This window comes from Canis lupus, chromosome 2 (genome assembly GCF_048164855.1).
Source record: "Canis lupus baileyi chromosome 2, mCanLup2.hap1, whole genome shotgun sequence".
NCBI lineage: Eukaryota > Metazoa > Chordata > Mammalia > Carnivora > Canidae > Canis > Canis lupus.
In genome coordinates this window covers 53,754,144-53,769,703 of record NC_132839.1, presented here as the reverse complement: position 1 = coordinate 53,769,703, position 15,560 = coordinate 53,754,144, and the positions used below count along the sequence as shown (strand labels likewise).

Here is a 15,560-nt window from a genome sequence, read left to right as displayed (position 1 = left end):
TTTGGCGCCTGCCTTTGGCCCAGGGCGTGATCCTGGAGACCTGGGATCGAATCCCACGTTGGGCTCCCAGAGCATGGAGCCTGCTTCTCCCTCTGCCTGTGTCTCTGCCTCTCTCTCTCTCAATCTGTGTGACTATCATAAATAAATAAAAATTAAAAAAAATATTTAAAAAAAAGAAAAAGAAAAATGCAAGGTATATTACAATGTGTATTGAATAAACTCTTTAGTGTATTAAAAACAAACAAGGGGAGCCTGGCTGGCTCTGTGAGGAACATGTGACTCTTGATCTCAGGGTCGAGTTTAAGCCCCATGTTGGGTATATAGGGATTATTTAAAGCTAAAACTTAAAAAAAAAATCTTTTTTTTAAAGATTTGATTTATTTATTCATGAGAGACAGAGAGAGGCAGAGACACAGCCCTGCAGGGAACCTAATGCAAGACCCAATCCCAGAACCCTGGGATCATGACCTAAGTTGAAGGCAGAAGCTCAACCACTGAGCCACTCAGGTGCCTCTCTTTAAAAAAAAAAAAAATTTTTTTTTAAATATTTTATTTATTTATTCATAGAGACAGAGAGAGAGAGAGAGAGGCAGACACAGGCAGAGGGAGAAGCAGGCTCCATGAAGAGAGCCTGACGTGGGACTCGATCCAGGGTCTCCAGGATCACACCCTGAGCTGCAGGCGGCGCTAAACCGCTGTGCCACCGGGGCTGCCCGTTTTTTTTGTTGTTGTTTTTATGTTTTAAGATTTTTAATTTAAAAACAAATAGATAAGCACACGTGAGCTGATACATACTTATAATGTCATAAAAGCTGTTACTTCTGATTTACATAATCTTGTGGGCTCCCTTCTGTTTCTTTTTAATGTACCCAAATGTAATCATTCTATTTTACAACCAAGTATTCTCTTTATTTCACTGACTATATAGCAAGAAGTTTTCATCTTTGGTGGTTTTGTGCATCTCATTTTTAATGGGTTTAAGTTTCATGGAGTGTTCTATCTTACCTAACATAGGTTACACACCATAACCTACATTTCTCTATCATTGTAACGCTTAAGCGGGTCACAAAGTTCTGGGTTGAACATTTGTATGTATGAGTATTTTCTTATTATGTTGGAATCTTTCCTTAAAGTAGATTCTCATATTTCTGGTTTAAAGATACAACCATTATTTATATATCCCACCCATTCAAAAAACATATAAAAGATATACAGCAGCAGAGTGACTTCCCAGCCTTAAGGACCTTGGGAGTCCATAAAACACTGGAGGACAAAACTGCTTTAAGATGAACAATCAAGTAAAGAGAAACTATATTGTAGTCTTAGAACAGAAAATATAGGTATTTCTCAAAAATTCATCACAGACTAAATGGTTTTACAGTTGTACATTATAAACAAACAAAAAAAGACTAAAAACTTAATGACACAAATTCCTGATATAAACAATAATCCTGTTTTTTTGCCAATTGTATGTCTGAGAAAGTGCTACACATTTTAAGACTTACCTGCCAGAACACAGGGTGTTAATCAACTGCTTCTTACATTCTTCCCCACTCAGTACACCTAGAAATGCAAAATACACTGAGAAATAAATCTGATTAAGTGACTAGCTGAAAATGCCACTAAAATTCAAAGAAAATTACCTTTTCCATAAGCGAGATTTTCTTTATTGGCAACAAGGGCAGTGAGAATAATGGGTAACAACTCCAAAGATTTTCCATTCGTTAAGCTGCCCTCTTCGATAGCACCAACAAACTCCCTGGCTAATTCAACCAGCAATGGTCCTGGAAAATTATGAGCCTAAAAATTCATGGGATAAAGAAAATGTTAAGCAGAAATCTAGAGTCTTGGTATCTCTTTCCACAAAGCAGTGTCTTTTGCTGAATTAATAGAAGTGGCACTAAAACCCAGAACTGGTCCTATAAGGGATCCAGGAAATCGTTCTGATCTAGAGAAACTTATAATTGTAAAAGATTTCAAAGGTCAAAATCCTAAATTAGTTCTCCAATGTTTTCTTTTTTTCCAATGTTTTCAAATACTCTTCAAAGATATCAGATACCCACAATATCAGAAATTAACATAAACATGGGTTTATGGCTCATCCATCAACTATTCTTTTTTTTTTTTTTTTTTTAACAGTTCTTATTCATAGTAGGAACTATGCTATGTTTGGCACATTTAAGTTTTCCCACCCTTAACAAATTACAACCCTCCCTGCCTCCGGCCAATTTACCCAAAACCAAAAAAGTTTTTGTTTTCTATCTTACCTCTAGCATTAGTAATCCTATGATCTCGGATGCTACTTCTTTCTGCAAATCCCCTGATTCCACCAAGTGAATACCACAAATGTATATCTTAAGTCTCCTAAGAGCTCCAGCTTCCTCAGAGCAGGGGGAACCTTATTGTTTTAAACGAATGGTACAGAAACAAAGAAAGAAGAAAAGAAGAAGTCTTATAAAGTTGAAGGGCAAATAGGAAAAGCGAACAGCATTATAGTTTAATATAGAAGTAGAATTATCAAACTACTGATTGCTATAGTGTTTAGAACAGCAAAATTTAGGAGCTTTACAAAAGTACTTAAATTAGATAACTCAAATGTCATCTTTTCTTCCTCTATCTATATCATTAATTTTTATTTATATCATTAAATTTTTAACATAAGCTTATAGTACAAAAGGGGAAATACCTTCTAAGATACCTCAGAGCCTTTTTGGGTCCAGTAACACAAATTAAATGTCTTTACATATTCCACTTCAAAACATCATCACTGAGTAATGTCAGCAGGAATGGCAGAATAATAATGACCTCAGAAAATCCTTTCCTCCATAAAAGCAGTAAGAAAACTGACAGAAATAATGAAAACTATCAAAAACAACAATCCTAAGAGAGGAGAGTGGTTATCTGATTTCCAGAATTCTCACAAAATATCACAAGAGGGGGCACCTGGGTGGTTCAGTGGTTGAGCATCTGCCTTTGGTTCAGGTCGTGATCTGGGATCCTAGGACTGAGTCCCATATTGGGCAGCCTGCGAGGAGCCTGCTTCCCTCTCTGCCTATGTCTCTGCCTCTCTCTCTGTCTCTCATGAAAAAATAAATAAAATCTTTAAAAAAAAAATGTCCCAAGAGTATGGCCCGTAAACAGGAAAAAGGAAAAATCAATAGAAAACTGTCCCTGACAGAGCTTAGATGCTAGTTTACAAGATTTTAAATCAGCTGTTTTCAGTATGTTCAAAGAAGAGGAGGAAACCATGCCTAAAGAACTAAAGGAAATATAAGAACAATATCTCACCAAGTAGAGAATATCAACAGAGACAGAAATTATAAATAAGTAGGGACGTCTGGGTGGTTCAGTCAATTGAGCATTTAATTCTTTTTTTTTTTTTTTTTTTTTGAGCATTTAATTCTTGATTTCAGCCCAAGTTATGATCTCAGGGTCATGAGCTTGAGCCCCACTCCAGGCTCTGAACTCAGCATGGACTCTGCTTGAGTTTCTCTCCTTGCCCCTCCCCCCACTCATGCATACATGTATGCACATGCATGCATGCTCTGTCAAATCTTTAAAAAAAGAGAAATTGTAAATAAATAAATTAATTAAAATTCCGGAATAAAAAAAAATAATTGATCTGAAAAACCTATGATAAGGTCTCAATAGGAGATCTGACCTGATGGAAGAAAGGACCAGAGAACTTAAAGATAGGGCAACTGGGATTATCATCTGAGGGACAGAAAGTGAAGAAAAATGAACAGAGCCTCAAAGTCCTGTGGGCTATCATCATGAATGCTAACACAGACACAATGAAAATCCAGAAAAGGAAAGAAAGAAAGGGGTAAAAAGAAGAAATCATCAGCAGCCTTTGAGGAGGGGCTCCTTTGGCAACCCCCGGTGCCAGGGCTTGTGCCTGAACCTTTTTCCCTGCAGCCACTAGGCAGCTTTTTAACCATCCCGGAGCCCTTTCCCAAAACGTGGGCCAAATGGAGACAATAAAGCTTTTTGCAGAAGAAAAAAAAAAAAAAAAGGAGAAGAAGAAGAAGAAGAAGAAGAAGAAGAAGAAGGAAGAAAGAAGAAAGAAGAAAGAAGAAAGAAGAAAGAAGAAAGAAGAAGAAGAAGAAGAAGAAATAATCATGGCCAAAAACTTCCCAATTTTAATGAATGCTAATTTACAAATTTAAGAAACTCAATAAATTCCAATGATAAACACAAGAGAAGTACACTTAGACATACCATAGCAAACAGTCAAAATCAAGAGACACCTCATCATAGCAAAAGCCATATATGAAAAATCCACAACTAACACCATATCCAATTACTAAAGATTGAAAGCATTTCCATAAAACATGAAAACTATAAGGATGCCTACTCTTATCACTTCTATTCAACACAGTATTAAAATTCTAGATAGACTAATTATTGTATTTAGGGCCACTGAACTGTATACTTAAAAAAGGTCAAATACAGAATCTTAAAAGCAATAAGAGAGAAGCAAGTCATCTGGAAAAGAGATAGTCAATATAATTAACGGCCAATTTCTCAAAAACAACAACAGAAGCAACAAAACACCTCCCTGTCCCCCCCCCCCACAACATGGAAAGGCAGAAAAAAACATAGTAACATAGTCAAAATGCTGAAAGAAGGACTATCAACCAAGAATTCTACAACCAGAAAAAATGTCCTTCAAAAATGAAGGAGAAATTAAGACATTCCCAGATAAACAACAGAAAGAAAGAATTTGCTGCTAGAAGACTTACCCTACTGCCAAAGGGAATCCTTCAGGCTGAAATGAAAGAATACTAGAAGTAACGTGACTCCACATGAAATAGCACCAGTACAGGTACTACATAGGAAAATACAAAAGGCAATAGAAATGTACTTCTTATTTGTAAATAGTTTTTCTCCTAGCTAATTTATAAGATCTGCATAAAGTAGTAATTATAAATCTGTGCTGATGGGCATAAATGTGTAAAGATGTCATTTGTATGACAATAACAACACAAAAGAGGGAGGAAGAGAAAGAAGCTACATACAGAACAAAGTACTATAAACTATTAAAACTAAGCTAGTATTAATCTGAACTAGACTGTTATTTAATAAATAGTATATTAGAAAATAGTACACTAGAAAATATTTAAACAGAACAGTTTTTTTAAAAAGGATTTTATTTATTTATTATTTTTAAAAAATTTTTATTTATTTATGATAGTCACACAGAGAGAGAGAGAGAGAGAGGCAGAGACACAGGCAGAGGGAGAAGCAGCTCCCTCTGGGGAGCCTGATATGGGACTCGATCCTGGACCCCAGGATCATGCCCTGAGTCAAAGGCAGATGTTGAACCATTGAACTACCCAGGTATCCCCAAAACACATAAATTTTAAAAATACATAAGACAAAAAAAGCAGAGGAACTTGGCTAACTCAGTTGCAGAGCATGCAACTCTTGATCTCAGGATGTAAGGCTGAGCCCCACAGTGGGTGTAAAGATTACTTAAAAAAACAAAAACAAACACACCACTTAAAAAAAGACATAAAGAGTAAAATGGCAGATGTAAACCCTACCTTATCAATAACTACAATAAGGTGATTAGACATTCTAACCAAAAGACAGAGATTGGCAGAATAAATTTTTTAAAAATTCAGTTATATGCTGTTAACCAGAGACACAATTTAGACTCAAAGGTATACAGTTTGAAAGTTAAGGGACAGAGAAAGATTTACCAGTCAAGCAGTAACCAAAGAGTTAGATTGGCTATATACATATTAGAAAAAAGTAGACTTTAAGACAAAAATTACTACTGGAGACAAAGGACATTTTATAATGATTAAAAGATCATCAAGGTATGTACAATTACAAATATATAAGTACTTAACAAAAGAGCTCCAAAATACACAAAGTAAAAACCAACAGAACTGGAGAAATAGACAATTCAACAATAATTAAAGACTTCAATATCCTGCTTTCAATAATGGATAGAACAATTAGAAGATCAACAAGGACACACACATAAACAACACACTAGATCTAACATATCTATAGAACACTACACCTAGGGCACTCGGGTGGCCCAGTAGTTGAGCATCTGCCTTTGGCTCAGGTCATGATCTCAGGGTCCTGGGATTGAGTCCCACATCAGGCTCTCTGCAGGGAGTCTGCTTCTCCCTCTGCCTATGTTTCTGCCTCTCTCTCTCTGTGTCTTCTCATGAATAAATAAATAAAATCTTAAAAAAAAAAAGCCTACTGCATTTCTATACATTAGTAATGAACAATCAGATGATTAAATTAAGAAATCCCATTTACAATATAATAAAAAATAGAACATTTAGGAAGAAATTTAAGAAAAGTATAAGAGTTGTATTCTGAAGATTATAAATATTACTGAGAAATAAAGAGAACCTAAGTAAATGGAAAGACATTCCATATTCATGTAATCAAAGACTTATGCTAAAATAGCAATACTTCTCAAATTCATACACAGACCCAACACAATCTCTGCTAAAACTCCAGCTTTTCTTTTTCAGGAACTGATAAGCTAATCTTAAAATTCATATGGAAACACAAGGGACCCTGAATATCCAAAATAATCCTGAAAAAAGAAAAACAAAGTTGGAGGACTCAAACTTCCCAGTTTTAAAACGTACTACGAAGTTACAGTGATTAATAGCATGGTCTTGCCATAAGGAGCCACATAGAGTAAGGGACTAGCACTCTGAGTCTAGACACAAACCCTCACATTAATGGGCAATTGATTTTCAGTTAAGGGGCTACTGAAAACAAGAAAGGATGAAGTTGGATTCCTACCTCACACCATACACCAAAATAAACTTAAAATGGATCAAAGATCTAACTGTAAGAGGTAAGCCTAGAAAACTTTGAAGAGAAAATAGAAGTTTAAATCTTCATGACTTTGGATTAAGCAATCGTTCCTTAAATAAAACACCCAATGCACAAGCTACAAAAAACAAAACAAAAAAAGGACATCAAAAAACTTTGCACTTCAAAGCATACTATCAAAAAAGTGAAAAAACAACCCAGAACGGGATAAAATTTTTGCAAATCATATATTTAATAAGGGACATATATCTAGAATATATAAGAAATGATTATAACTCGATAATAAAAAGACAATCCAATTTTTAAAAGTGCAAATGATCTGAGTAGACAGTTCTCCAAAGAAGATACACAAATGGCCAGTAGGCACATGAAACGATGCTCAACATCATTAGCCATCAGGGAAATGCTTATCAAAACCACAGTGAGATACCACTTCATCTTCCCTAGTATGGACTGCAATGAAAAAGACAGCCAGTAACAAATGTTGACAAGGTTACAGAGAAATCATCATCCTCATTCAGTGCTGATAGGAACATAATATAGAAGTCACTGAGATATTCCAAATCATGAAACCCCAACGCTCACTTGCCCCCTGTTAAGCACAGATTAAATACTCAATGTTGCTGTTCTCTACCATTTTAAAAGCACAAGTAAACCAAAGTGGATTTTAAGATGTGCGTCCTTTATGGGCCCCCAAACCAGCAATACAATCTCAGGTACCCACTTGAACCTCCTTCAGTAAAATTATTTCAATCCACAAGACAAGAGACTGCTGCTGTAGTTGATTTTGTAAAATCCTGAAAACATAGGAAAGCTTCATTCAAACAGTAAAAAAAAAAGTAGCAGTATATGCACCCAACCCAGGGGGGTAGAAGTGGCATTTATTATTACCTTTGAAGATGGCTCGCAGGAGTGCTCCGGCAGCTTTTCCTTTCACTGCCTGATTCTGAAGGAGATTAGCCAACTGCAATCAAAAAAGGAAAAAGCTACAAGTCTCTGGCAACAATTTCTCTACTCCAATGACTTAAATTCCCAATGTGAGTCATCTGTCAGGTTCATACCCTTCAGAGACTTCAAGTATCACAAATAACATTGATTTAGATAGAGCAGAGTAGATTTTTTTTGTTTTGTTTTTGTTTTTATTTTTTTTTAGCAAGGTGGATCTTAACATGATGCAGGGCTGTCAGACTGAAATTTATTCCTATCTTCATTCTGTAATTGTCTAAGTACAACAGAACTTGCTAAAGAGAGAAAAGAGAAGAGTGAAAGAATGTTTTCAAATAGATCAGTCTTGGGATCCCTGCGTGGCTCAGCGGTTTAGCGCCTGCCTTCGGCCTAGGGTGTGATCCTGGAGTCCCAGGATCGAGTCCCGCATCGGGCTCCCTGCATGGAGCCTGCTTGTGTCTCTGCCTCTCTCTTTGTGTGTGTCTCTCATGAATTAAAAAAAAAAAAAAAAAAAAAAAAAAGATCAGTCTTGCTCCTTATGTAGAGAATGGCTTGTGTGGGGGGGGTTTAAGAGTGAAATAGGGATATGTTAGGAGACTGCTACACTGTTCAAAAGTGATAGTGGTATAGCCCAGACAGCAGGGGAGATGCTACTGGTTGAACTGTGCCCCCTCACCCAAATTCACGTTAGAGTTCTAACTCCCAGGACCCCAGAATATGACCTTATTTGAAAAGAGGGCTGTTGCAAATGTAATTAGTTAGGTTGAGGTCATTAAGGTTGGTGCTAATACAACTATCCTTATAAAAGGGGGAATCTTGGACAGAGAGACACATGTATAACAAGTGTGCCATGTGAAAATGAAGGCAGAGATCAGGGTGATAGAAGTTAAGGACGTTAACTTCTATCTTCTTCTAAGAAGTTAAAGATAGCCAGCAAACCCCTGGAAGCTAGGTTTCTCACAGCCTCAAAGAAACCAACACTACGAGCACTTCGATTTTGGACTTTGAGTCTCCAGAACTCTAAAAATAAATTTTGTTTAAACTACTGTTTGTAGCGCTTTTGTAATCGGCAGCCCTGGCAAACTAATAAAGATGATGAGATAGACTGAAGATGTATTTGAGAGCTCAAATCAATAGGACTTTGCTGTGCTCTGAATGTTTATGTTCTCCACCCTCTTCCCATTGGTATGTTGGTATCCTAATGCCTGATGCGATAATATTTGGAGATAATTAGGTCAGGAGGGTAGAACTCCCATGAATGGGCCCACCGAGCTTCCTATCTCCTTCCACTGTGAGGATAGAAGATGAAGTCTGCAACCCAGAAGGGAGCCTTCATCTGACCATACTGGCACTCTCATCTCGGACTTCCAGCCTACAGAACCAGGAAAAATAAATGTTCCTCATTTACAAGCTACCCTGTCTGCCATAGTTTCTTATAACAGCCTGAATGGACTAAGATGGACTTCCTCATGGGTGAGCAGTGAAAAGAGGGTGTGATGAAGAAACAGAAATCAAGAAGGATTCTAACATTTCTAGCTTAAGCAACTAACTGGGTGAATGGTGGCATGAGCCATTGACATGGTGAAAATTAGGTATTTAGCATCTAAATCACCCAGAGTTTGTTAAAACGAATTGCAAGGTACCACGAATTGCAAGGTACCAGTTTCTGATGCGGGGCTCAGAGCTACTTCTTAGTTCAAGTGGAAATGCCAAGTAGTTAACAGGATAATGCCACAATGAAGCTTGAAAAGAAAGAGTTCAATGAGACATACAAGATCATTCAGAGAAAGATGTAAAAAGAGAACCACCAATATTCAGGGATTTAAAAGGAGCAGCAGCCAATAAACACTGAGAAGTAAGGTTGTCAATATCCAGAGAAATGAAGTGTCACAGAAGCCAAGACTAATAAAACGTGAATTTGTTCTCTTCCACAACTACATCTGCCTGGTCTTTTGGACTGGAGTCCATCTCCCCCTTCCTAAATACATAATAAGGAAGTACCTGACTGCTTCACCTGAAACCTCCAACAGAATAGTCAGCCCTTGACACAGCCCTCAGAGAAGGGGAGTTCTCAACAGACTTAACCATCTTAAGTCTCAACCAATCTTTAAAAAAAAAAATCCTACTTAAAAAGTTCATGGTTTATTTGTATTTCTCCCTTCAATCCCCTGCCCAGGGCTGAGGGCACAGAGTCAAATACTTGGATTAGTTCCTTTTTTTTCCTCTTCCTCCCCACCTTCAGTATGGTTATAGAATTCTTCCTGAGTTTCTTTATTATAAGGATACACAGATACACGTATGCTTTATTTCCTTCTTTCTTATGTAAAAGGTAGAATAATACACATTTTTCATCTTAAGTTAATAATATCTCCTGGAAATCAAAATCAGTCCAGAGTGAACTTCATTCTTTTTCACAGATTCAAAGAATAACTGTGTGCATAATATAACTTCGTATTGCTGGAAGGCCATCTTTAGGGTATTCCTAGAAGTGGAGTGAGTGGGCTGAGGGGAAATGCAGTTTTGTTAAATAGCATCAAATTCTAATCACGGTCTTACTATTTCTGCATTCCTACCAGCACTGTATGAGTGACTGTTACCCCAGTCTCACCAAGAATGTATAGAGGTGTTCATTTCTTTTCCTAGTCTGACAGGAAAGAAATAGTAGCTGTTTCATTTTATTTTTTATTTATTTTTTTAAAGATTTTATTTATTTATTCATGAGAGACACAGAGAGAGGCAGAGACACAAGCAGAGGGAGAAGCAGGCTCCATGCAGGGAGCCTTACGCAGGACTCAATCCCAGGTCTCCAGGATCAGGCCCTGGGGTGAAGGTGGTGCTAAACCGCTGAGCCACATGGGCTGCCCTCTTTTAAAAAAAAAAAAAAAAAAAAAAAAAAAAAAAAGATTTTACTTATTTACTTGACAGAGAGACTGAGAGAGCATAGGCTGGGGAAGCACCAGAGGGAGAGGGAGAAGCAGGTTCCCCAGTAAGCAGGGAGCCCCATGTGGGGCTTGATCCCAGGACCCTAGAATGACCTCAGTAGAAGGCAAGCACTCAACTGATTGAGCCACTTAGGCACCCTTCTACCTTGCTTCTTGTAGATGGTTTGATCACAGATTCTTTCTGGTTTTCTAGGAATACTAGTAGGACATCTGCAAAGACAGATGACTTTATATCTTTTTTCCTATTCTTCTGCCTTTGTTTTCTCTAGGTTAACTGCACTGGCTAACACACCAGGACAATGTTGAACAGTAGTGGAGACAGTAGGCATGCTGCCTGGTTCTTGGTCTCAGTGGTCTCATTACCATGCCTCTAGGGTTTCCCATTAAAATGCTGACTTCAGGGATGCCTGGGTGGTTCAGCGGTTTCACACCGCCTTCGGCCCAGGGCCTGATCCTGGAGACCCGGGATTGAGTCCCATGTCAGGCTCCCTGCATGGAGCCTGTTTCTCCCTCTGCCTGTGTCTCTGCCTCTCTCTCTCTCTCTCTCTGTGTGTCTCATGAATAAATAAATAAAATCTTAAAAAAAAAAGTACAGTAATTTGTTTATATATACACAGTTGCACAAATGTTTAAATGTCATATAGCTGTATATAAACGTTGCCTATTTGTTGTCTATCTCTCTTCCTTTCCCCCATTTCTTTACATCTGAGTTGTTATTAACTAACCTTGTCTCCTAAGAACAGTTAGGGGTAGACCAAGTGGCAGAATAATTTTTTTAAATGTCCTTTGAATTTGTCATCATCCTTGACATTCGCTTTTAGCAGAACGTGCTTCCTAATACTTACATCATTATCTTTCAGGCTTTGAAGAAATTCCTGCAGTCGGTCTGCTGTTTTTTCTGCTGCCAGAGATATTATTTTCTGGTCCATCGTTGCACATATCAGGGAACTGTAAGGGAAAGTGTCAGAACTGGATGAAACTTCCAGCAGTAAACAAGCCTGTTTTCCTTCCCTACTTGTTAACTGAGTATTTCATACATATTATAGACCATGTACACATCAGGTACTCATTAGGCTAAGGATTACTAACTAGTATGAGTAGGTGATTCTTTTCTAAACCAAAATAATCTGGCATTTCCATATTAGAAATCTGCCCTCTAGACAAGTAGTTCCATAATTTTTGCCCCCATTTTAAATATTTTTTAGCATCTACCTAGCACACTACCTAGACAAAGCTGCCACTTAATAGTGTATCAAAAAATAATTATTTCATTTATTTTTAAAGATTTTATTTACTTATTCATGAGAGACACAGAGAGAGAGAGAGACAGAGAGAGGAAGAGACACAGGCAGAGAGAGAAGGAGGCTCCATGAAGGGAGCCCGATGTGGGATTCGATCCTGGGACTCCAGGATCATGCCCTGGACTGAGGACGGCACTAAACCGCCGAGCCACCCGGGCTGCCGTCAAATAATAATTATAAGCATATACACAAGAATATGTATCACAAGCACATAATAAAGTGATATTTGATAAAGTAACATATCAACAACACTGTAAATACAAAGTGCCAATTAAATGGCATAAAACAAATGAGAAGTTAATAAGACTAATGACATAAATGTGTGCCCAGAGGTCAAAAAGGCTTCTTAGCAGGGAGCTTGAACTGGAACTTAGAGATTAAATTTAGATAGTCAAGACAACCAGGTGGTGTACTTAATATGCTACCAGGAAGGAAAATGTCATGAACAAAGGCCTTTGTAGGAGAATTTGAAAGACCTATTAAGAGAAAATGAGGTATAGAAGTGTGAAGTTCAAGTATGGAAGTAATGAGTAGGAAGGCTAGAAAGATAGGCTGGGAATAAACCATGTAAAATCTTTTTTTTTTTTTTTAAGATTTTATTTTTAAGTAATCTCTACACCCAACAGGGGCTCAAACTCAGAACCCCAAGATCAAGAGTTGCATGCTAAACCTACTGAACAAGCCAGATGCCCCTAAACTGTGCAAGATTTTAATGCCAGATTAAGAGATTTCGATTTTAATCTGTAAATAATAGCAACCAAAATTTCTGGACCAAAAAAGAATCTGCCTCATTCAATTTCTGCCTGTTTCAGACTGAACAAAGTGTTTGAGCAAACAATCTAGCACTAACACCTTGATTAAAGTGGGGAGAGAGTAAGGACAAAGAACAGAGACTAGGAAGTTAATCAGGGCTATTTTAGTGATGGACTCAAAGGCCCATATTAGGGTGGTGATTCTGGGGCATGTAAAGGAGATGAAATAAACTTATACCAAGAGGCAGGATTTAGTGCACAGCTATTATGCACTAAATTATGGGAAGGGGGAAATGCAGACTGGTGCAAAGACCTACTCCCCCTCCTGTATTTCTTCCTGTTTCCCATCCCCATGAAGTGTACCATTCTCCGCCCAGCTACTGAAACTAGACGCCTAGACAACATTCTTAACAATTTCACCTTCATCCTTCCCATCCACTACAAGTCCTGGCAATGTTACCTCCTAGACATCTCTCAAATCTACTTCTCAGATCCACTACTGCCACATCACTCCAAAGCCACCGTCACCTCTCACCTGAACTACTACAAAAGCTTCCTAACCTGTCCCCCACACAGCAACTAATCTTTTTGAAATACAGACCAGATTATGTGGCTTAAACTCCCTCCACCTCCATTCCATCCTCACCCTAAAATTCTTCCGAGCCTTTCCACTGCTCTACCAGTGCAATATCCAAAAGTTAGGATAATGAAGTCCTGCAGGGTCTGGCCTACACCTAAATCCCCTTCATCGCTATACTCCCCAGCCACAGTGAATTGCTTTCAGGAACCTCCAAGTTCTCCTGCCATAGGTCCTTACACTTGACTTTTGGTCTGGAACCTTTATACATACCCCTCCTTTCATTCCCTGCCCCTCAATTCCTACAAATCCTTCAGATCTCAGCTCAATCTACACTTCCCCCAGAAACTCAGTCTAGGTTAACTATGCCCTGCGTTTGGATTTATTTATTTAGACAGGAAGAGAGTGAACAAGCAAGCAAGGGGAGAGGGAGAGAATCTCAAGCTGACTCCCCGCTGAGCCCTACCAGGGGCTCCATCTTACAACATGAGATCCAGACCTGAGAAAAAAAATCAAGAACCCAAAGCCTGACGGAGCTACCCAGGTGCCCCTAAATGCTCTCCTGTTATATCAAGACAACAGTCATTTCTCTTACCATCTGTACACCTTTATCATGCCATTTGTAATTACTAGATTAAGGACCATCTCCCAATGGACTATAAAGTCCATGGCTGGGGGGAGGGGGAGCATGTCTGGTTTTGTTTATTACCATGAACCTCCACTACCCTTTTCTCTTTTTTAAAAAGATTTTATTTATTTGGGAGGGAGAGAGAGAGAACACGGGCACAAGAAGGGGAAGCTGCAGGCAGAGGGAGAAAGGGAGAAGCAGGCTCTCCACTGAGCAGGGAGCCCCACTGGGGCTCGATCCCAGGGTCCTGGGATCACGACCTGTGCAGAAGGCAGACGCTTAACTGGCTGAGCCACCCAGGCGCCCCTGAACCTCCACTATTTAATCACAGTACCTCTCTAGTAATAGGTGCCCCATAAATATTTGCTGAGCAAACGAATTACTGAAGTCCCTACAATGAAATGTCAAGCCCCTTGGCCCAGCCCTTTACATTCATTAATTCGATCCTCATACCAACCCTATGAAGGAGGGGTTATTACCCCAACTTAGATGAAGAGCTTTCAGGATTTGGGGAGATTAAATAATTTCTCCGAGGGTTGGAATCTGGCCCGCAGTGGCAGAGGCAGAAATGAAACTCAGGTCTGTCTGGCTCCAGACCCCCAAATCCCATGCTCTTAGTAACCCCCCCGCCCCCGGCAGGGCCTCGGCGGGGAGGATTGAGAAAATGCAGAGAGACGTGCAGCCAGAAGGAGAACATGCTGAAAACTAGCGATAGCAGCAGGTGCATCTGCTAAATTCGGCGGAAAACCAGAGCTGAGGAATCCCCAGGCGGCGGCGAAGCGCCGCAGCGCGCGCACTACCCCGCCCAGAGGCGCTGAGACCAGCGCGGCTCCGGGACGAGCAACGCGCGGGTTTTCGCGCCGCCCCCATCCCCCACCCCCACCCCCAGCAATATGTAAACACAAACTCGGAAGCAAGGCGGCCGGCGATAGCCAAGGAAGGGAGACACGGTGACACGTCCCAGCCCCGGGAGCTGAGCCCCGACGGAGAAAATAACCTAACAGGAGAGCGGAGAGTGCAGCACGCCCGGGAAGCCGAGGGGCGCGGCGGGAGACAGGCCGGAGGAAACTCCAGAACGCCGGCTGCAAACGACAGCCCTCCAGCCCTCCAGCCCTCCCAGCCCCGCGGCCTCCCACCCCGGCGCCGAGTCCCTGCACCCGCGCAGCCAGCGAAGCCCCTCCGCACGGTCCCCTCGGCCTCACCACAACAAAGTTCCAAAAGCCCGCGCTACCGCACGCAGCCGCGCTTCCGTCACGGGACACGACAGGCCCCGCCTCCCGCCGCTTAGTTCCGCTGCCCAGGCGCATGCGCGTGGGGTGTACCATTAAAGCACAAGGGGCAGGGAGTCCTCGGACGTTCCCACTCGCAGTCGCGGGGAGGCGCAGCAGGCAAACTCGCATTCGGGACTGCGGAGAGCGTGCGCAGTGTGGCTGGAACGTTGCGGTTTTTTTTTGTTTTTTGTTTTTTTTTAAATTTATGATAGTCACAGAGAGAGAGAGAGGGGGGGGGGGGCAGAGAGAGAAGCAGGCTCCATGCACCGGGAGCCCGACGTGGGATTTGATCCCGGGTCTCCAGGATCGCGCCCTGGGCCAA

At 40.2% G+C, this 15,560-nt stretch overlaps 1 protein-coding gene across 6 annotated transcripts in view; it reads right to left on the bottom strand.

Annotated features, from left to right (window-relative positions):
- FANCI (FA complementation group I) overlaps window positions 1-15,246 on the bottom strand; it is a 74,556-nt gene extending 59,310 nt beyond the window's left edge. For 5 of the 6 annotated variants that reach the window (XM_072799706.1, XM_072799724.1, XM_072799726.1 and 2 more), the window contains exons 1-6: window positions 15,170-15,246; window positions 11,555-11,657; window positions 7,714-7,786; window positions 2,268-2,398; window positions 1,644-1,800; window positions 1,506-1,563 (exon numbers count right to left, since the gene is read on the bottom strand). In XM_072799706.1, coding sequence (XP_072655807.1) covers window positions 1,506-1,563; window positions 1,644-1,800; window positions 2,268-2,398; window positions 7,714-7,786; window positions 11,555-11,638 — 503 coding nt within the window. In that variant the 5' untranslated portion in view covers window positions 11,639-11,657; window positions 15,170-15,246. Of the gene's footprint in view, window positions 1-1,505; window positions 1,564-1,643; window positions 1,801-2,267; window positions 2,399-7,713; window positions 7,787-11,554; window positions 11,658-14,874; window positions 14,895-15,169 lie in introns of those variants that run through there. The other variant, XM_072799715.1, reaches the window with a different exon arrangement.
- Window positions 15,247-15,560: the final 314 nt, after the last annotated feature.